We start from the raw sequence: 21,481 nt of genomic DNA on the forward strand, positions 1-21,481 counted from the left end.
ACACTGTACACTACACACTGAACACTACACACTGTACACTACACACTGTACACTACACACTGAACACTACACACTGAACACTACACACTGTACACTACACACTGTACACTACACACTGAACACTACACACTACACACTGCACACTACACACTGTACATTACACACTGAACACTACACACTGTACACTACACACTGCACACTACACACTGAACACTACACACTGCACACTACACACTGAACACTACACACTGTACACCACACACTGAACACTACACACTGTACACTACACACCGTACACTACACACCGAACACTACACACTGTACACTACACACTGAACACTACACACTGTACACTACACACTGAACACTACACACTGTACACTACACACTACACACTGAACACTACACACTGTACACTACACACTGAACACTACACACTGTACACTGAACACTACACACTGAACACTACACACTGAACACTACACACTGTACACTGTACACTACACACTGAACACTACACACTACACACTGAACACTACACACTGAACACGAAACACTGTACACTGAACACTACACACTGAACACTACACACTACACACTGAACACTACACACTGAACACGAAACACTGTACACTGAACACTACACACTGAACACTACACACTGTACACTACACACTGTACACTACACACTGAACACTACACACTGTACACTACACACTGTACACTACACACTGAACACTACACACTGTACACTACACACTGAACACTACACACTGTACACTACACACTACACACTGAACACTACACACTGAACACTACACACTGTACACTACACACTGAACACTACACACTGTACACTACACACTGTACACTACACACTGAACACTACACACTACACACTGAACACTACACACTGAACACTACACACTGTACACTACACACTGAACACTACACACTGAACACTACACACTGAACACTACACACTACACACTGTACACTACACACTGTACACTACACACTGAACACTACACACTACACACTGTACACTACACACTGAACACTACACACTGTACACTACACACTGAACACTACACACTGTACACTACACACTGTACACTACACACTGAACACTACACACTGAACACTACACACTGTACACTACACACTGAACACTACACACTGCACACTACACACTGAACACTGCACACTACACACTGCACACTACACACTGCACACTGTACACTACACAACACTACACACTGCACACTACACAACACTACACACTGCACACTACACAACACTACACACTGCACAACACTACACACTACACAACACTACACACTGAACACTACACACTGTACGCTGCACACTGCACACTGCACGATGCATATGCCTCGCATACTGTACGCACACCGCACTGTACACACCTCGCCACCCACTGTACACCGCCCATTGCTCACCGTGCATGCCGCATCCACACTGTACACCGCCAACTGTACACGCCGTGTACTGTGCGCACACTGTACACACCGCACCCACACTGTACACAACACACATACGGCACACACTGTACACACCGTACCCACACTGTACACAGCGCACGGCGCACACTGTACACCGTGCACTGCACACCATGCACTGTACACAACACTGCACACTGCACACGCCACGTATACTGTACTGCATACAGTGCACAAACGTACAGTATACGGTGTACAGTGTACTATCTACATCACCAAGGGCATCCGGTAACCTCCCGCTGTGCACACTGTACATGCCGGGCACACTGTACATGCCGGACACACTATACCACGTACAGCAGCTACAGCTACAATGGTGCTGACGGTGGTGATGATGATGGTGGTGATCGTGGTGATGGTGATGGTGACGGTGGTCATGGTGGTGGTGATAATGGTGGTGGTGACGGTGGTGATGGTGGTCGTGGTGGTGATGGTGATGACAGTGGTGGTGGTGACGGTGGTCGTGGTGGTGGTGATGATGGTGGTGGTGACGGTGGTGATGGTGGTCGTGGTGGTGATCGTGATGATAGTGGTAGTGGTGACGGTGGTTGTGGTGGTGGTGATAATGGTGGTGGTGATGGTGGTCGTGGTGGTGATGGTGATGATAGTGGTGGTGGTGGTGACGGTGGTCGTGGTGGTGGTGATAATGGTGGTGGTGATGGTGGTCGTGGTAGTGATGGTGATGACAGTGGTGGTGGTGACGGTGGTCGTGGTGGTGGTGATAATGGTGGTGGTGACGGTGGTGATGGTGGTCGTGGTGGTGATGATGGTGGTGGTGGTGGTGATGGTGATGGTGGTGATGGTGGTGGTGATGGTAGTGGTGATGGTGATGGTGGTGGTGATGGTGTGGTGATGGTGGTGATGGTTGTTGTTGACGATGGTGATTGTTGTTGATGGTGGTGGTGGTTGTTGTTGATGGTGGTGGTGGTGGTGGTGATGATGGTGGTGGTTGTTGTTGTTGACGATGGTGGTGGTTGTTGTTGATGACGACGGTGGTGGTGGTGGTTGTTGTTGACGATGGTGGTGATGATGGTAGTGGTTGTTGTTGTTGATGACGACGGTGGTGGTGGTTGTTGTTGTTGACGATGGTGGTGGTTGTTGTTGTTGTTGATGACGATGGTGGTGGTGGTTGTTGTTGACGGTGATGGTGGTGGTTGTTGTTGATGATGGTGGTGGTGGTTGTTGTTGATGATGGTGGTGGTGGTTGTTGTTGACGATGGTGGTGATGATGGTAGTGGTGGTTGTTGTTGTTGTTGTTGATGACGACGATGGTGGTGGTGGTTGTTGTTGACGGTGATGGTGGTGGTTGTTGTTGATGATGGTGGTGGTGGTTGTTGTTGTTGACAGTGGTGGTTGTTGTTGTTGTTGATGACGATGGTGGTGGTGGTTGCAGGCAGCAGAACGTGGAGGAGAACATGTCCATCGCCATGGAGGAGTCCCCGGAGAGCTTTGGCCAGGTGGTGATGCTCTACATCAACTGCATCGTCAACGGGCACCCCGTCAAGGCCTTCGTTGACTCGGGCAGGTGGCACAGCGGGCACAGAGGGCGTAGCGGCGGGCACAGAGGGCACCTACCAGACTAAACTATTTTTATTTCACCAGCTAATGCCCCATTGAAGCTACCGTGTGTCTCTTTGTCACAAGCGGCCTGGCCAACACAAACTAAACTATTAAACTATAAAACTATTTTTATTTCACCAGCTAATGCCCCATTGAAGCTACTGTGTATCTCTTTGTCACAAGCGGCCTGGCCAACACAAACTAAACTATTAAACTATAAAACTATTTTTATTTCACCAGCTAATGCCCCATTGAAGCTACTGTGTGTCTCTTAGTCACAAGCGGCCTGGTCATCACAAACTAAACTATTAAACTATAAACTATTTTTATTTCACCAGCTACTGTGTCTCTTAGTCACAAGCGGCCTGGTCATCACAAACTAAACTATTAAACTATAAAACTATTTTTATTTCACCAGCTACTGTGTGTCTCTTAGTCACAAGCGGCCTGGCCATCACAAAATAAACTATTAAACTATAAAACTATTTTTATTTCACCAGCTACTGTGTGTCTCTTAGTCACAAGCGGCCTGGCCAACACAAACTAAACTATTAAACTATAAAACTATTTTTATTTCACCAGCTAATGCCCCATTGAAGCTACTGTGTGTCTCTTAGTCACAAGCGGCCTGACCATCACAAACTAAACTATTAAACTATAAAACTATTTTTATTTCACCAGCTACTGTGTATCTGTCACAAGCGGCCTGGCCATCACAACTATCGTTGTCGTCGTCATGATCATGATAATCTCCGTCGTCATCATCGTCATCATCGTCGTCGTCATCGTCGTAATCATCGTAATCTTCATTGTCATCATCATCGTCGTCGTCGTCGTCATTAGCGTCATCGTCAACATCATTAGCGTCATCATTAGCATCATCATCGTAATCAACGTCATCATCGTCGTCGTCATCATCGTCGTCATCATTAGCGTGATCGTCGTCATCATTAGCGTCATCATCATTAGCGTCATCATCATCGTAATCATCGTCATCATCGTCGTCGTCATTAGCGTCATCGTAATCATCGTCGTCGTCATTATCGTCGTCATCGTCGTCATCATTAGCGTCATCATCATCGTCATCGTCGTCTTCATCATCGTAATCATCGTCATCGTCGTCATCATTAGCGTGATCGTCATCATTAGCGTCATCATCATCGTAATCATCGTCATCATCATTAGCGTCATCGTCATCATCATCGTCATCATCGTCATCATCATCGTCGTCATCATCGTCGTCATCGTCGTCACTGTGTGTGTTTAGACGTCAGCGTGGTGCTTAGCGCTACGCTGCGCTCCGAACCTGGCCACCCGGGTTCGATTCCCGCCCACGGCCACCACCGTCCAGTGACGATTACCTGAAGCGCTATCTGGGCGCGCTGCATAGCGAAGGTCGCCACCGGGGGAGACAAAGGCGGCCGGGCGTGGTGCTGCTGGCAACCCACCCCCCCCCCCTCGTGTGTCACAGCGCCGGCCTTGGTAGGGTGCTGCTACTCGCTAACAGCACTTGCCCCTAGGCTACACGGGAGACCTTTGTCTTTGTGTCTGGTGTGTGTGTGTGTGTGTCTGTGTGTGTGTCTATGTGAGTCTGTGTATGTGTGTGTGTGTCTGTGTGTGTCTGTGTGTGTCTGTGTGTGTGTCTGTGTATGTGTGCTGTGTGTCTGTGTCTGTGTGTGTGTGTTTGTGTGTCTGTGTGTGTGTGTCTGTGTGTATGTGTCTGTGTGTGTGTGTGTGGGGAGCGGTAGTGTAGCGGTTAGCGCTACGCTGCGCTATGAACCTGGCGACCCGGGTTCGATTCCCGCTCACGGCCAACACCGGTGACGATTATCTGAACCGGTCCCGGGCCTCCCCTAGGTCGACTCAGCCTCAAATGAGTACCTGGTGCGGTGTGTAAACATCGCCACTAGGGAGACAAAGGCGGTCGGGCGTGATGCTGGCCACCCACCCCCTCGTGTACCGTTACCGGCCTTCATAGGTGCTCGCTAACAGCACTTGCCCCTACAGTCTGTTTAGGCTATATGGGGGATCTTTATCTTTTGTGTCTGTGTGTGTGTGTCTGTGTGTGTGAGAGTGTGTGTGTGTGTGTCTGGTGCATGTGTCTGTGTGTGTATCTGTGTGTGTGTGTGTGTATCTGTGTGTGTGTGTGTCTGTGTGTGTGTCTGTGTGTGTGTGTATGTGTGTGTCTATCTGTGTGTGTGTGTCTATCTGTGTGTGTGTGTGTCTGTGTGTGTGTCTGTGTGTGTGTGTATGTGTGTGTCTATCTGTGTGTGTGTGTGTCTATCTGTGTGTGTGTGTCTGGTGTGTGTGTCTGTGTGTGTGTGTGTGTATCTGTGTCTGTGTGTGTGTGTGTGTCTGTGTGTCTGTGTGTGTGTGTGTGTCTGGTGTGTGTGTGTGTGTCACTGTGTGTGTCTGGTGTGTGTGTGTGTGTCACTGTGTGTGTGTCTGGTGTGTGTGTGTGTGTATCTGTGTCTGTGTGTATATCTGCGTATGTGTGTCTGTGTGTGTGTGTCTGTGTGTGTGTCTGTGTGTGTGTGTATATCTGTGTATGTGTGTCTGTGTGTGTGTGTATATGTATATCTGTGTGTGTGTGTATCTGTGTGTGTGTGTATATCTGTGTGTGTGTGTGTCTGTGTGTGTGTGTGTATATCTGTGTGTGTGTGTATCTGTGTCTGCGTGTGTGTCTGTGTGTGTGTGTATATCTGTGTGTGTGTGTATATCTGTGTGTGTGTATACTGTGTGTCTGTGTGTGTGTGTATGTGTGTGTCTGTGTCTGTGTGTTACATATTTCAGTTTAATTCGTAGTTTCGTGGTAATTAATTGAAGGTGGAGGGGTTACCAGCCCCTCGCACCCGTCCATGGACTACATAGTGACGGACCAGCGAATGCGAGCCCATGTCCTTGACACCAGGACCTACCGTGGAGCTGATCTGCCCTCTGACCATCGACTAGTCATCTGTAAGATGCGCCTGCCATTCTTCCACTCTGGTGGTGGGTGTACACCCAGGACCCCATTCCAACCTAAAGTGGCCTGGTCTCAGTTATCTGATGAAAGTTGCAAGCGAGAATTTCATCATCGCTTGCGGCTGGGATTGGCATCGTCCCCGACTCCTCCTGATGTCGAGGGTAAATGGGCGAGGTTTAGGACTGTGACTCATGCAGCTGCAATGGCTGCTTTGGGTACGCGGTCCAGACCTCCCCAGACACCCTGGATGACAGAGGAGTTGTTCAGGATGGTTGAGAAAAAGCGACAGGCCCACTGTCATCGGCTACAGAATCCCACGTCAGAGAATGAGGAGGCTTACCGCAGCCTTCGCTCGGAGGTTCGGAGAGCCGTGAGGCGCTGCAAGGATGGGTGGTGGTCGCGGGTTGCTGAGGAGATGGAGTCTGCCTCAGTGGCCCGTGATCACAAATCTCTATTTAACTCCATCAAAAAAGTAACCTGCAGCGCCACACCTATTACCATCATTAGGGGAAAAAACGGTGATCCAATTTCCGACCCCCAGGAACAGGTTCGCAGATTTGCTGAGCATTTCTGTGAGGTCCTGGGGGAGGGAAAATCCCTCAGCCAGGAAAACATCGTGGCACAAAGTGAGGATGACCCTGCTGAGGCTGCGGTGCCTCAAATATTGGATGAAGTCACCCCCTGTGAGTGGCTGGCTGAGGTGCCAGCTGCTGATGAAGTATTGAAGGCGATCCGGAGTCTGAGACCAGGAAAGACAGCGGGCAGAGATGATCTCCCAAGCGAAATGCTGAGGGAGGGTGGCGTTTGTGCACAGACTGCCCTATATGACATCATAACAACAGTCTGGACCACTGGACGGGTTCCGCAGGATTGGAAGGATGCCCTGGTGGTCCCCCTTTTTAAGAAGGGGGACCGCACAGACTGTAACAACTACAGGGGCATCTCACTCCTCAGTGTGCCGGGAAAGGTCCTGGCAAGGATTATTCAGCATCGCCTTGCCAGGCACGCTGAGGAGAGGCTTGCGGAGCCCCAATGCGGTTTCAGGAAAGGGCGGTCCTGCACAGATGCCATATTTTCTGTCCGTCTGCTACAGCAGAGGTGTAGGGAATTCCAACAAGACCTACATCTCTGCTTTATTGACCTGGTCAAGGCCTATGATACCATCAGTAGGCCTGGGCTCTGGGTCGTTCTTCGTGCTTTTGGAGTACCTGACCCTCTGCTCACGATCATTAAGGACCTTCATGATGGTGAGCGGGCCCGGGTAAAACTACGTGGCCGGGAGTCAGAGCCATTCCCTGTACACCTTGGGGTGCGACAGGGATGTCCTCTGGCTCCCACATTATTTAACATCTATTTTGACCACGTAGTTCGTGAAGCCTTCAATAGCTGTACCGGGGGAATCTCCATATGGTACAGATATAATGGGAGGCTAATCGATGCCCGGGTGCGGTCAAGGGATGGCTCCCTATTGCTCAACCACGTTATGTATGCTGATGGCTTGGTAATAGCTGCTCAGTCAGAGGAGGAGTTGGAGACGCTGCTGCTGAGACTGGAGCGTGCCACTAAGAGGTGGGGCCTTACCATCAGCCCCACCAAAACTAAGCACCTGCCTGGGTATTTTGTACCATCGGACACTCCACCCCCACAACTCCCAATCGGTGATGGGGCAGTTGTGGAGAGAGTGGAGAGTTTCCCATACCTGGGCAGTGTGCTTATGACTGGCTCCAGTTTAACAGCAGAGGTCTCACTCCGAATCAGTCGAGCGGCAATATCTTTTCATCGGTTGCGTAACGCTGTGTGGAAGCTACCTGGTCTGTCGCTCCGCACTAAGCTTCAGGTCTTCTCGGCCACGGTCATTCCCTCCCTTCTCTACGCTTGCGAAACGTGGACCCCCCTAATGGAACATCTTCGCCGGTTAGAAACATTTAGGCTGGCCTGCCTACGATCCATCCTGGGTTTAACCAGACTGGATTGTGTGAGGAGCTCACAAATCCTTGAAAGATCTGGGCAGGGTCCCATCGGTGAGCTCCTCCGGCAGGCAAGGCTGCGATGGCTGGGTCATGTAGCCCGCATGCCCAGCCACCGCATGCCGAAACAGCTTTTGTTTGGCCGGATTGAGGGGGCTAAGCGGGCGCGGCACGGGCTAGAGAAGAGATGGAGTGATGTGGTACAGGAGGACGTGGAGCTGAGTGGACTTGCCGATGACTGGTACCAGCGGTGTCAAGATCGGCCTCTGTGGAGGAGGCTCGTGAAGGACGCTACTGGGCAGTTGGAGGCAGTCGCCCTCCAACAACAACGGAGGGCGGAGGAGCGACGCTCACAACAGTGAGCGGAGCGCCGGGTGGCTAAAGCACAGCAGGTTGGCACAGTAGGGGGCACAGGTGGTGCATCAGCCAGTCATCTCAGTCAGTCGACCCGTGGCACCTGGGTCTGCCCCGTGACCTCCTGCCAGCGGGCGTTCGACACTTCACGGGGCCTCAGGGTGCACATAGCCTGGCACAAGCGTCGTGGTGACGTCACCGCCACTTAGTGGCGAATGGCGGTTGTTGTTGTTGTGTCTGTGTGTGTGTCTGTGTGTCTGTATGTGTGTGTGTGTGTAGGGGCACAGATGACCATCATGAGCCAGGCGGCTGCTGAGCGGTGTAACATCATGCGTCTGGTCGACCGGCGCTGGGCAGGTGTCGCCAAGGGGGTCGGCACGCAACGAATCATTGGCAGAGTGCACCTAGGTGAGAGTGGTGGTGGTGGTGGTGATGGTGGTGGTGGTGGTGATGGTGGTGGTGGTGGTGATGGTGGTGGTGGTGGTGAGGGTGGTGGTGGTGGTGATGGTGGTGGTGATGGTGGTGGTGATGGTAGTGGTGGTGGTGATGGTGGTGGTGATGGTGGTGGCGGTGGTGATGGTGGTGGTGATGGTAGTGGTGGTGGTGATGGTGGTGGTGATGGTGGTGATGATGGTGATGGTGTGGTGATGATGGTGATGGTGGTGATGATGGTGTGATGATGGTGGTGATGGTGGTGATGATGGTGGTGATGGTGGTGTGGTGATGGTGGTGATGGTGTTGGTGATGGTCGTGAGCAGGTCAGATCCAGATCGAGAAAGATTTTTTGCCGTCATCTTTCTCCATCCTGGAGGAGCAGCCGATGGACATGCTGCTGGGCCTGGACATGCTGAAGAGACATCAGGTTCACTACACGCACACTGCACTCACTCTGTACACACACACACATCCTACACACACACACACTCACCCCTACACACACACCCTACACACACCCTACACACACACACACACCCCTACACACACACCCCTACACACACAACAACAACCGCCATTCGCCACTAAGTGGCGGTGATGTCACCACACACACACACCCCTACACACACCCTACACACACACCCTACACACACACACACCCTACACACACACACCCTGCACACACACACACCGCTACAACAACAACAACCGCCATTCGCCACTAAGTGGCGGTGACGTCACCACGACGCTTGTGCCAGGCCATGTGCACCCTGAGGCCACGTGAAGTGTCGAACGCCCGCTGGCAGGAGGTCACTGGGCAGACCCAGGTGCCACGGGTCGACTGACTGAGATGACTGGCTGATGCACCACCTGTGCCCCCTACTGTGCCAACCTGCTGTGCTTTAGCCACCCGGCGCTCCGCTCGTTGTTGTGAGCGTCGCTCCTCCGCCCTCCGTTGTTGTTGGAGGGCGACTTCCTCCAACTGCCCAGTAGCGTCCTTCACGAGCCTCCTCCACAGAGGCCGATCTTGACACCGCTGGTACCAGTCATCGGCAAGTCCACTCAGCTCCACGTCCTCCTGTACCACGTCACTCCATCTCTTCTCTAGCCCGTGCCGCGCCCGTTTAGCCCCCTCGATCCGGTCGAACAAAAGCTGTTTCGGCATGCGGTGGCTGGGCATGCGGGCTACATGACCCAGTCAACGCAGTCTTGCCTACCGGAGGAGATCACCGATGGGACCTTGCCCAGATCTTTTAAGAATTTGTGAGCTCTTCACACAATCCAGTCTGGTTAAACCCAGGATGGCACGTAGGCAGGCCAGCCTAAATGTTTCTAACCGGCGAAGATGTTCCATTAGGGGGTCCACGTTTCGCAAGCGTAGAGAAGGGAGGGAATGACCGTGGCCGAGAAGACCTGAAGCTTTGTGCGGAGCGACAGACCAGGTAGCTTCCACACAGCGTTACGCAACCGATGAAAAGATATTGCCGCTCGACTGATTCGGAGTGAGACCTCTGCTGTTAAACTGGAGCCGGTCATTAGCACACTGCCCAGGTATGGAAAACTCTCCACTCTCTCCACAACTGCCCCATCACCGATTGGGAGTTGTGGGGGTGGAGTTTCCGATGGTACAAAATACCCAGGCAGGTGCTTAGTTTTGGTGTGGCTGATAGTAAGGCCCCATCTCTTAGTGGCACGCTCCAGTCCCAGCAGCAGCGTCTCCAACCTCCTCTGAATGAGCAGCTATTACCAAATCATCGGCATACATAATGTGATTGAGCGATAGGGAGCCATCCTTTGACCGCACCCGGGCATCGATCAGCTTCCCTTTATATCTGTACCATATGGAGATTCCCCCGGTACAGCTATTGAAGGCTTCACGAACTACGTGGTCAAAATAGATGTTAAATAATGTGGGAGCCAGAGGACATCCCTGTCGCACCCGAAGGTGTACAGGGAATGGCTCTGACTCCCGGCCACGTAGTTTTACCCGGGCCCGCTCACCATCATGAAGGTCCTTAATGATCGTGAGCAGAGGGTCATGTACTCCAAAAGCACGAAGAACAACCCAGAGCCCAGGTCTACTGATGGTATCATAGGCCTTGACCAGGTCAATAAAGCAGAGATGTAGGTCTTGTTGGAATTCCCTACACCTCTGCTGTAGCAGACGGACAGAAAATATGGCATCTGTGCAGGACCGCCCTTTCCTGAAACCGCATTGGGGCTCCGCAAGCCTCTCCTCAGCGTGCCTGGCAAGGCGATGTTGAATAATCCTTGCCAGAACCTTTCCCGGCACACTGAGGAGTGAGATGCCCCTGTAGTTGTTACAGTCTGTGCGGTCCCCCTTCTTAAAGAGGGGGACCACCAGGGCATCCTTCCAATCCTGCGGAACCCATCCAGTGGTCCAGATTGTTGTTATGATGTCATATAGGGCAGTCTGTGCACAAACGCCACCCTCCCTCAGCATTTCGTTTGGAAGATCATCTCTGCCCGCTGCCTTTCCTGGTCTCAGACTCCGGATCGCCTTCAGTACTTCCTCAACAGATGGCACCTCAGCCAGCCACTCACAGGGGGTGACTTCTTCCAATATTTGAGGCACCGCAGCCTCAGCAGGGTCATCCCCACTTTGTGCCACGATGTTTTCCTGGCTGAGGGATTTCCCCTCCCCCAGGACCTCACAGAAATGCTCAACAAATCTGCAAACCTGTTCCTGGGGGTCGGAGATTGGATCACCGTTTTTTCCCATAATGATGGTAAAAGGTGTGAGGCTGCAGGTTACTTTTTTGATGGAGTTAAATAGGGATTTGTGATCGTGGGCCATTGAGGCAGACTCCATTTCTTCAGCAACCCGCGACCACCACCCATCCTTGTAGCGCCTCACGGCTCTCCGAACCTCCGAGCGAAGGCTGCGGTAAGCCTCCTCATTCTCTGACGTGGGATTCTGTAGCCGATGACAGTGGGCCTGTCGCTTTTTCTCAACCATCCTGAACACCTCCCCTGTCAGCCAGGGTCTCTGGGGAGGTCTGGACCGCATACCCAAAGCAGCCATTGGAGCTGCATGAGTCACAGTCCTAAACCTCACCCATTTACCCTCGACATCAGGAGGAGTGGGGGACGATGCCAACCCCAGCCGCAAGCGATGATGAAATTCTCGCTTGCAACTTTCATCAGATAACTGAGACCAGGCCACTTTAGGTTGGAATGGGGTCCTGGGTGTACACCCACCACCGGAGTGGAAGAATGGCATGCGCATCTTACAGATGACTAGTCGATGGTCAGAGGGCAGATCAGCTCCACGGTAGGTCCTGGTGTCAAGGACATGGGCTCGCATCCGCTGGTCCGTCACTATGTAGTCCGGCAGATGTTCTCGCTTGGACCTGGCATGCATCCATGATGTTGTGTGGATGCGCCGATGCCGGAACAGCGTGTTGGTAATTACAAGCCCATGGGCTTCACAAAAATCTAGCAGCCTGCTACCGTTGTTATTGAGCTGATCTGGCCCATGCCCTCCAATCACTCCAGACCAGGTGCCAGCATCATTACCAACTCGGGCATTGAAGTCACCCAACAAGATGACTCTATCCCGAGGGGCCACTTTAGCCAGCACCTGTGACAGGAGGTCATAGAAGGCATCTGACTCATCGGCTTTGCCTGCATCCCTCCATGGATGTTCGTCTTCGGTGGAGGCATAAGTAACCACGACCACCACTCCTCACCTCCGGTTGATGGGAAGGCGAGCCCAAAGTAGCCTGGGGCTTACAGCTTCCCACAGCTCACCGACACGCTCCCACGCCCCCTTCAATTTTTTGTTCAAAAGAAGAGCCACACCCTGTTGTTTGGCAGTCTGCTGCCCCGAGTAGAGGACTGTCCACCCCTCATGGTGGCAGGAACCAGAACCGGTCCACCGGACCTCCTGAATGCCACAGAGATCCAGGCGGTACCGGTCCAGTTCCCGACAGAGGAGTGGCAGCATCTCCTCCGCAGTGAGCGTGTGAACATTCCACGTGGCCACACGAAGTGGCTTTTCGTTGTCTCTGGAGGAGCCCCGAGGTTAGAGATTCAATCTCCTGGCTCCGCCAATTGGGGTTTGGCCAGGAGACGTCATAGACGCCTGTCCCCCCGGGGCCTCCGGCACAAGCTTATTAGTTACATATTTCATTCGTAGTTTCGTGGTAATTTATTGAAGGTGGAGGGGTTACCAGCCCCGTTCAGAGCCCCCGTTTAGCCACTGTGGTGGACACAGATGCCATGAGGGGAGGAGCCAATCGGAATTGGACCTCCCCCCACAGCACTGTCCACGACAGAGTTGCCCGTCCGACACCACAAGGAGGTAGGGGGTTGTTTTGCCAGACACCCTACACACACACACCCCTACACACACACACACACCCCTACACACACACACACACACCCCTACACACACACACACACACTACACACACACACCCTACACACACACACACTGCACACACACACGGCACACACACAAACACCCTACACACACACACTGCGCACACACACACTGCACACACACACACACACAGACCCTGCACACACACACACCCTGCACACACACACACCCCTACACACACCCTACACACACACACCCTACACACACACACGCTAATGATGATGGTGCTGATCATGGTGCTGATGATGATGATGGTGCTGATGTCGGTGCTGATGATGCTGGTGATGATGATAATGATGGTGCTGATGATGATAATGATGGTGCTGATGATGATAATGATGGTGCTGATGATGATGATGCTGATGACGGTGCTGGTGGTGATGATGATGGTGCTGATGATGCTGCTGATGACGGTGACGATGATGATGATGATAATGATGGTGCTGATGATGATAGTGCTGATGACGGTGCTGGTGGTGATGATGATGATGGTGCCGATGATGCTGCTGATGACGGTGCCGATGATGATGATGATGATAATGATGGTGCTGATGATGATGGTGCTGATGTCGGTGCTGATGATGCTGGTGCTGATGATGATAATGATGGTGCTGATGATGATGGTGCTAATGACGGTGCTGGTGATGATGATGGTGCTGATGATGCTGCTGATGACGGTGATGATGATGATGATAATGATGGTGCTGATGATGATGGTGCAGATGTCGGTGCTGATGATGCTGGTGATGATGATGATAATGATGGTGCTGATGATGCTAATGATGGTGCTTATGATGATGGTGCTGATGACGGTGCTGGTGGTGATGATGGTGCTGATGATGGTGGTGGTGGTGATGATGATGATGACGGTGCCGATGATGCTGCCGATGACGGTGCCGACAATGATAACGATGGTGCCGATGATGACGGTGCCGATGACGGTGCCGCCGATGCCGGTGATGATGACGGTGCTGATGATGCTGATGATGCTGGTGATGATGACGGTGCCGCCGATGCCGGTGATGATGATGATGCTGCTGATGATGATGCTGCTGCTGATGATGACGGTGCCGACGATGACACACTGCCACCGCCCCGCAGTGCGTCATCGACCTGAAGCGGGGCGTGCTCGTTCTGGGCTCGTCCGGCACCGAGACTCGGTTCCTCACCGAGTCGGAGCTGCCCGCCTGCGCCCGCCTCAACGGCGCCGATGACGACTTTGACGACTTCGGCGGCGGCTCCGGCGGCGGCTCCGGCGGCTCCGGCGGCCCAGGGCCCTCCTCGCTGGCCCCCACCACCAGCGGAGGAGGAGGAGGAGGAGGGAGCGCGGCCTCGCGCCAAGCATCCGCCTCCACGTCGCTCGCCCAGCGGCGCCTCCACGGGGAGATCACGCCGGAGGTGGGGCGCAAGGGGCCCCCGCCCTAGGGCCTTGGCTAGGCCTGGCTAGAGGCCTTCGCTAGGCCTGGCTAGAGCCCTTCGCTAGGCCTGGATGGGTCGCGCTAGGCCTGGCTAGAGCCCGTCGCTAGGCCTGGCTAGAGCCCTTCGCTAGGCCTGGCTAGAGCCCTTCGCTAGGCCTGGCTAGAGGCCTTCGCTAGGCCTGGCTAGAGCCCTTCGCTAGGCCTGGCTAGAGCCCTTCGCTAGGCCTGGCTGGAGCCCTTCGCTAGGCCTGGCTAGAGCCCTTCGCTAGGCCTGGCTAGAGCCCTTCGCTAGGCCTGGCTAGAGCCCTTCGCTAGGCCTGGCTAGAGCCCTTCGCTAGGCCTGGCTAGAGCCCTTTGCTAGGCCTGGCTAGAGCCCTTCGCTAGGCCTGGCTAGAGCGCTTCGCTAGGCCTGGCTAGAGCGCTTCGCTAGGCCTGGCTAGAGCCCTTCGCTAGGCCTGGCTAGAGCCCTTCGCTAGGCCTGGCTAGAGCCCTTCGCTAGGCCTGGCTGGAGCCCTTCGCTAGGCCTGGCTAGAGCCCTTCGCTAGGCCTGGCTAGAGCCCTTCGCTAGGCCTGGCTAGAGCCCTTCGCTAGGCCTGGCTAGAGCCCTTCGCTAGGCCTGGCTGGAGCCCTTCGCTAGGCCTGGCTAGAGCCCTTCGCTAGGCCTGGCTAGAGCCCTTCGCTAGGCCTGGCTAGAGCCCTTCGCTAGGCCTGGCTAGAGCCATTCGCTAGGCCTGGCTGGGTCTGGCTTGGCCTGGCTGGGTCTGGCTAGGCCTGGCTAGGTCTCACTAGGCCTGGCTAGGCCTGGCTGGGTCTGGCTAGGCCTGGCTAGGTCTCACTAGGCCTGGCTGGGTCTGGCTCGGCCTCTCTGGGTCTGGCTCGGCCTGGCTAGGTCTCACTAGGCCTGACTCGGCCTGACTCGGCCTGGCTAGGCCTGACTAGGCCTGACTAGGCCTGACTAGGCCTGGCTAGGCCTGACTAGGCCTGGCTAGGTCACACTAGACCTGACTAGACCTGGCTAGGCCTGGCTAGGGCTCACTAGGCCTCGCTAGGTCTCACTTGACCTGCTTGGGCCTGACTAGGCCTGGCTAGGCCTGGCTAGGTCTCACTAGACCTGACTAGGCCTGGCTAGGCCTGGCTAGGTCTGGCTAGGCCTGGCTAGGCCTGGCTAGGCCTGGCAAGGTCTCACTAGGCCTGGCTAGGCCTGACTAGACCTGACCTGACTCGGCCTGGCTAGGCCTGACTAGACCTGACTAGGCCTGGCTAGGTCTCACTAGGTCTGACTAGGCCTGGCTAGGGCTCACTAGGCCTGGCTAGGTCTCAATAGGCCTGACTAGGCCTGGCTAGGTCTCACTAGACCTGACTAGGCCTGGCTAGGCCTGGCTAGGTCTGGCTAGGCCTGACTAGACCTGACTCAGCCTGGCTAGGCCTGGCTTGGCCTGGCTAGGCCTGGCGTGGCCTGGCTAGGCCTGGCTAGGCCTGGCTTGGCCTGGCTAGGCCTGGCTAGGCCTGGCTAGGCCTGGCTAGGTCTCACTAGGCCTGGCTAGGCCTGGCTAGGTCTCACTAGACCTGACTAGGCCTGACTAGGCCTGGCTAGGTCTCACTAGGCCTAGCTAGGCCTGGCTAGGTCTCACTAGGCCTGGCTAGGTCTCACTAGGCCTGGCTGGGTCTGGCTCGGCCTCTCTGGGTCTGGCTCGGCCTGGCTAGGTCTCACTAGGCCTGACTAGGCCTGACTCGGCCTGACTCGGCCTGGCTAGGCCTGACTAGGCCTGACTAGGCCTGACTAGGCCTGGCTAGGCCTGACTAGGCCTGGCTAGGTCACACTAGACCTGACTAGACCTGGCTAGGCCTGGCTAGGGCTCACTAGGCCTCGCTAGGTCTCACTTGACCTGCTTGGGCCTGACTAGGCCTGGCTAGGCCTGGCTAGGTCTCACTAGACCTGACTAGGCCTGGCTAGGCCTGGCTAGGTCTGGCTAGGCCTGGCTTGGCCTGGCTAGGTCTCACTAGGCCTGGCTAGGTCTCACTAGGCCTGGCTAGGCCTGACTAGACCTGACCTGACTCGGCCTGGCTAGGCCTGACTAGACCTGACTAGGCCTGGCTAGGTCTCACTAGGTCTGACTAGGCCTGGCTAGGTCTCACTAGGCCTGGCTAGGTCTCAATAGGCCTGACTAGGCCTGGCTAGGTCTCACTAGACCTGACTAGGCCTGGCTAGGCCTGGCTAGGTCTGGCTAGGCCTGACTAGACCTGACTCAGCCTGGCTAGGCCTGGCTTGGCCTGGCTTGGCCTGGCTAGGCCTGGCTTGGCCTGGCTAGGCCTGGCTAGGCCTGGCTAGGCCTGGCTAGGTCTCACTAGGCCTGGCTAGGCCTGGCTAGGTCTCATTAGACCTGACTAGGCCTGACTAGGCCTGGCTAGGTCTCACTAGGCCTAGCTAGGCCTGGCTAGGTCTCACTAGACCTGACTAGGCCTGGCTAGGTCTCACTAGGCCTGACTAGACCTGACTCAGCCTGGCTAGGTCTCACTAGACCTGACTCAGCCTGGCTAGGTCTCACTAGGCCTGACTAGGCCTGGCTAGGTCTCACTAGACCTGGCTAGGCCTGGCTAGGTCTCACTAGGTCTGACTAGGCCTGGCTAGGTCTCAGTAGGCCTGACTAGGCCTGGCTAGGCCTGGCTAGGTCTCACTAGACCTGACTAGGCCTGGCTAGGCCTGGCTAGGTCTCACTAGGCCTGGCTAGGCCTGGCTAGGTCTCAATAGGCCTGACTAGGCCTGGCTAGGTCTCACTAGACCTGACTAGGCCTGGCTAGGCCTGGCTAGGTCTGGCTAGGCCTGACTAGACCTGACTCGGCCTGGCTAGGCCTGGCTTGGCCTGGCTAGGCCTGGCTTGGCCTGGCTAGGCCTGGCTAGGTCTCACTAGGCCTGGCTAGGCCTGGCTAGGTCTCACTAGACCTGACTAGGCCTGACTATGCCTGGCTAGGTCTCACTAGGCCTAGCTAGGCCTGGCTAGGTCTCACTAGACCTGACTAGGCCTGGCTAGGTCTCACTAGGCCTGACTAGACCTGACTCAGCCTGGCTAGGTCTTACTAGACCTGACTCAGCCTGGCTAGGTCTCACTAGGCCTGACTAGGCCTGGCTAGGTCTCACTAGACCTGGCTAGGCCTGGCTAGGTCTCACTAGGTCTGACTAGGCCTGGCTAGGTCTCAGTAGGCCTGACTAGGCCTGGCTAGGTCTCACTAGACCTGACTAGGCCTGGCTAGGCCTGGCTAGGTCTCACTAGGCCTGGCTAGGCCTGGCTAGGTCTTACTAGGCCTGGCTAGGTCTCACTAGGCCTGGCTAGGTCTCAGTAGGCCTGACTAGGCCTGGCTAGGCCTGGCTAGGGTTCACTAGACCCGACTCCACGTGCCTAGGCCTGGCTAGGTCTCACTAGGCCTGGCTAGGTCTCAGTAGGCCTGGCTAGGCCTGGCTAGGTCTCACTAGGCCTGGCTAGGTCTCAGTAGGTCTGGCTAGGCCTGGCTAGGTCTCACTAGGCCTGGCTAGGTCTCAGTAGGCCTGGCTAGGCCTGGCTAGGGCTCACTAGACCCGACTCCGCGTGGCTAGGCCTGGCTAGGTCTCACTAGGCCTGGCTAGGTCTCAGTAGGCCTGGCTAAATCTGGCTAGGCCTGGCTAGGCCTGGCTAGGTCTCCACTCTGGAATGTGATTCGTTTGTAGCAAGCACTTTGTGTGTAACGAGTGCGACCTTACCAAAAACAGCGACCTGGCCATCGCAAATGATGTCCCGACGATTGTGGCTCATGTGATCATCATCATCATCATCACTGCGGGGACTTTCATAGCGGCAGCCAAATACTGTGTGTAGCAAGCATCAGGCTGGTACGGTGTGTGTGTGCCCCGTCGTGCAGGAGCTGGCTGACCGGGAACTTGCAGAGGCCTTGCAGCGGTCGGCCAACGAAGCCGGTGACTCTCCCTCACTCATTCACTCACTCATTCACTCAGTCACCCGCTCATGCATCCACCCACTCAGTTACTCACGCAGTCACTCATTCACTCACTAAATTAATCACTCACTCATTCACTCAGTCACTCAGTTACTCACGTAGTTACTCACTCACGCAGTCACTCACTCATTCACTCACTCATTCACTCAGTCACCCGCTCATGCATCCACTCACTCAGTCACTCACTCAGTTACTCACTCAGTTACTCACTCACGCAGTCACTCACTCATTCACTCACTAAATTAATCACTCACTCATTCACTCAGTCACTCACTCAGTTACTCACTTAGTTACTCACGCAGTCACTCACTCATTCACTCACTCATTTACTCAGTTACTCAGTCACGCAGTCACCCGCTCATGCATCCACTCACTCAGTCACTCAGTCACTCACTCAGTCACTCACTCAGTCACTCACTCAGTCACTCACTCAGTCACTCACTCATTCACTCAGTCACTCAGTCACTCACTCAGTTACTCACTCATTCACTCAGTCACTCACTCAGTTACTCACTCATTCACTCAGTCACTCAGTCACTCACTCAGTTACTCATTCACTCAGTCACTCACTCACTCAATGAATCACTCAGTCACTCACTCAGTCACTCACTCACTTGATCACATGTGCATGCTCTCTCTCACTCATTCACTTACTCATTCACTCGCTCTCTCACTCACCCTCATTCGTTCACTCATTTTATATCATTCACTCCCTCATTCATTCAATTTTGTTCACTCATTCACTCTTTTACTCACTCATTCACTCGCTCTCTCACTCACTCATTCACTCGCTCTCTCACTCACTCATTCACTCGCTCTCTCCCTCACTCATTCACTCGCTCTCTCACTCACTCATTCACTCGCTCTCTCACTCATTCACTCACTCATCCACCCACTCATCCACTCACTCACTCATCCACCCACTCACTCATCCACCCACTCACTCACTCATCCACTCACTCACTCACTCACCCACTCACTCACTCATCCACTCACTCATCCACTCACTCATCCACTCACCCACTCATCCACTCACCCACTCAATCACTCTCTCACTCACTCATTCACTCGCTCTCTCACTCACTCATTCACTCGCTCTCCCGCTCATTCACTCCCTCATTCACTCACTCACTCTTTCACTCACTTTTTCACTCAATCATCCACTCGCTCACCCTCTCACACGTGCACGCTCTCTCACTCACTCTCTCACTCATTCCCATCACTCATTCCCTCGCTCATTCATTTGTTGGTCGTCAATCCACCGTCGTTCCTGAGTGAATTGCCTTCTGTATAGCTTCGTTAATTTCGTTCCCTGTAACCGACATTGCTTGAGTGAATTGCATTGTGGGTAGCTTGAGTGAATTGCATTGTGGGTAGCTTGAGTGCATTGCATGCAGGGTAATGTGCCATTAAATTGCATTCTTGAGTGAGGTGCACTGTGGATAACGGAATGAAGCGCATTCTGGGTAACCGGCATTGCTTGAGTGAATTGCATTGTGGGTAGCTTGAGTGCATTGCATTGTGGGTAACCTGCGCCTGGTGTGGAGTGATTAACACGGCTACCCCGGCCCTCCCCCTCCCTTCACCTGCCCCTCCCTCACCCCACCCCCTTACCATCCCCCGCCCCTCCCCCACTGCCCCCCCTCTCCTGCCGCCCCCCCCCCCACCAAGCCCCTCCCCCACCCATCACCCACCCTCACCTGGCCCCTCCCTCGCTCCTCCCCTCCCCCCACCCTCCCCTGCCCCCACCTGGCCCCTGCCTCGCTCCTCCCCCCACCCTCCCCCACCCCTCCCCCACCCATCACCTGGCCCCTCCCTCGCTCCTCCCCCCCCCCCACCAAGTCCCTCCCCCACCCCTCACCCACCCCCACCTGGCCCCTCCCTCGCTCCTCCCCCCACCCTTCCCCACCCCTCACCCACCCCCACCTGGCCCCTCCCTCGCTCCTCCCACGCCTCCCCCCCCCCGTTTGCCGTGACCCCTCCCCCCGCTCGCTTGCAGAGAACCAAAGACGATGACGAACAGCACTAGCTGAGGGTGAGTGGGTGGGTGGAGTGGGGGGGTGGGTGGATGAGTGGGGGGGGTGGGTGGATGAGTGGGGGGGTGGGTGGATGAGTGGGGGGGTGGGTGGATGAGTGGGGAGTGGGTGGATGAGTGGGGAGTGGGTGGATGAGTGGGGAGTGGGTGGAGTGGGGGGGTGGGTGGATGAGTGGGGAGTGGGTGGATGAGTGAGGAGTGGGTGGATGAATGGGGAGTGAGTGGGTGGAGTGGGGAGTGGGTGGGTGAGTGGGTGGATGAGTGGGGGGTGGGTGAGTGGGGAGTGGGTGGGTGAGTGGGGAGTGGGTGGGTGAGTGGGTGGATGAGTGGGGAGTGGGTGGGTGAGTGGGTGGGTGAGTGGGGAGTGGGTGGGTGAGTGGGGAGTGGGTGGATGAGTGGGGAGTGGGTGGGTGAGTGGGTGGATGAGTGGGGGGTGGGTGAGTGGGGAGTGGGTGGGTGAGTGGGGGGTGGGTGAGTGGGGAGTGGGTGGATGAGTGGGTGGATGAGTGGGGGGTGGGTGAGTGGGGAGTGGGTGGGTGAGTGGGGGGTGAGTGGGGAGTGGGTGGGTGAGTGGGGAGTGGGTGGGTGAGTGGGGAGTGGGTGGGTGAGTGGGGAGTGGGTGGATGAGTGGGGAGTGGGTGGATGAGTGGGGAGTGGGTGGGTGGGTGAGTGGGGAGTGGGTGGGTGAGTGGGTGGATGAGTGGGTGGGTGAGTGGGGAGTGGGTGGGTGAGTGGGAAGTGGGTGGATGAGTGGGGAGTGAGTGGGGAGTGGGTGGATGAGTGGGTAGTGAGTGGATGAGTGGGGAGTGGGTGGATGAGTGGGGAGTGGGTG

General features: G+C 55.1%; 1 protein-coding gene across 1 annotated transcript in view; it reads left to right on the forward strand.

The window, feature by feature from the left end:
* Positions 1-21,481, forward strand: part of LOC116958288 (protein DDI1 homolog 2-like) — a 31,396-nt gene that overhangs the window by 8,013 nt on the left and 1,902 nt on the right. Inside the window, exons 5-10 of the mRNA XM_032980831.2 lie at positions 2,914-3,041; positions 8,646-8,774; positions 9,125-9,228; positions 14,311-14,607; positions 18,519-18,573; positions 20,614-20,649. Coding sequence (XP_032836722.2) covers positions 2,914-3,041; positions 8,646-8,774; positions 9,125-9,228; positions 14,311-14,607; positions 18,519-18,573; positions 20,614-20,630 — 730 coding nt within the window. The 3' untranslated portion in view covers positions 20,631-20,649. The remainder of the gene's footprint in view (positions 1-2,913; positions 3,042-8,645; positions 8,775-9,124; positions 9,229-14,310; positions 14,608-18,518; positions 18,574-20,613; positions 20,650-21,481) is intronic.

Source organism: Petromyzon marinus (genome assembly GCF_048934315.1).
Source record: "Petromyzon marinus isolate PM22_M1 ecotype Great Lakes invasive population chromosome 75 unlocalized genomic scaffold, UKy_Petmar_22M1.pri1.0 chr75_unloc.1, whole genome shotgun sequence".
In the NCBI taxonomy this organism is placed as follows: Eukaryota; Metazoa; Chordata; class Hyperoartia; order Petromyzontiformes; family Petromyzontidae; genus Petromyzon; species Petromyzon marinus.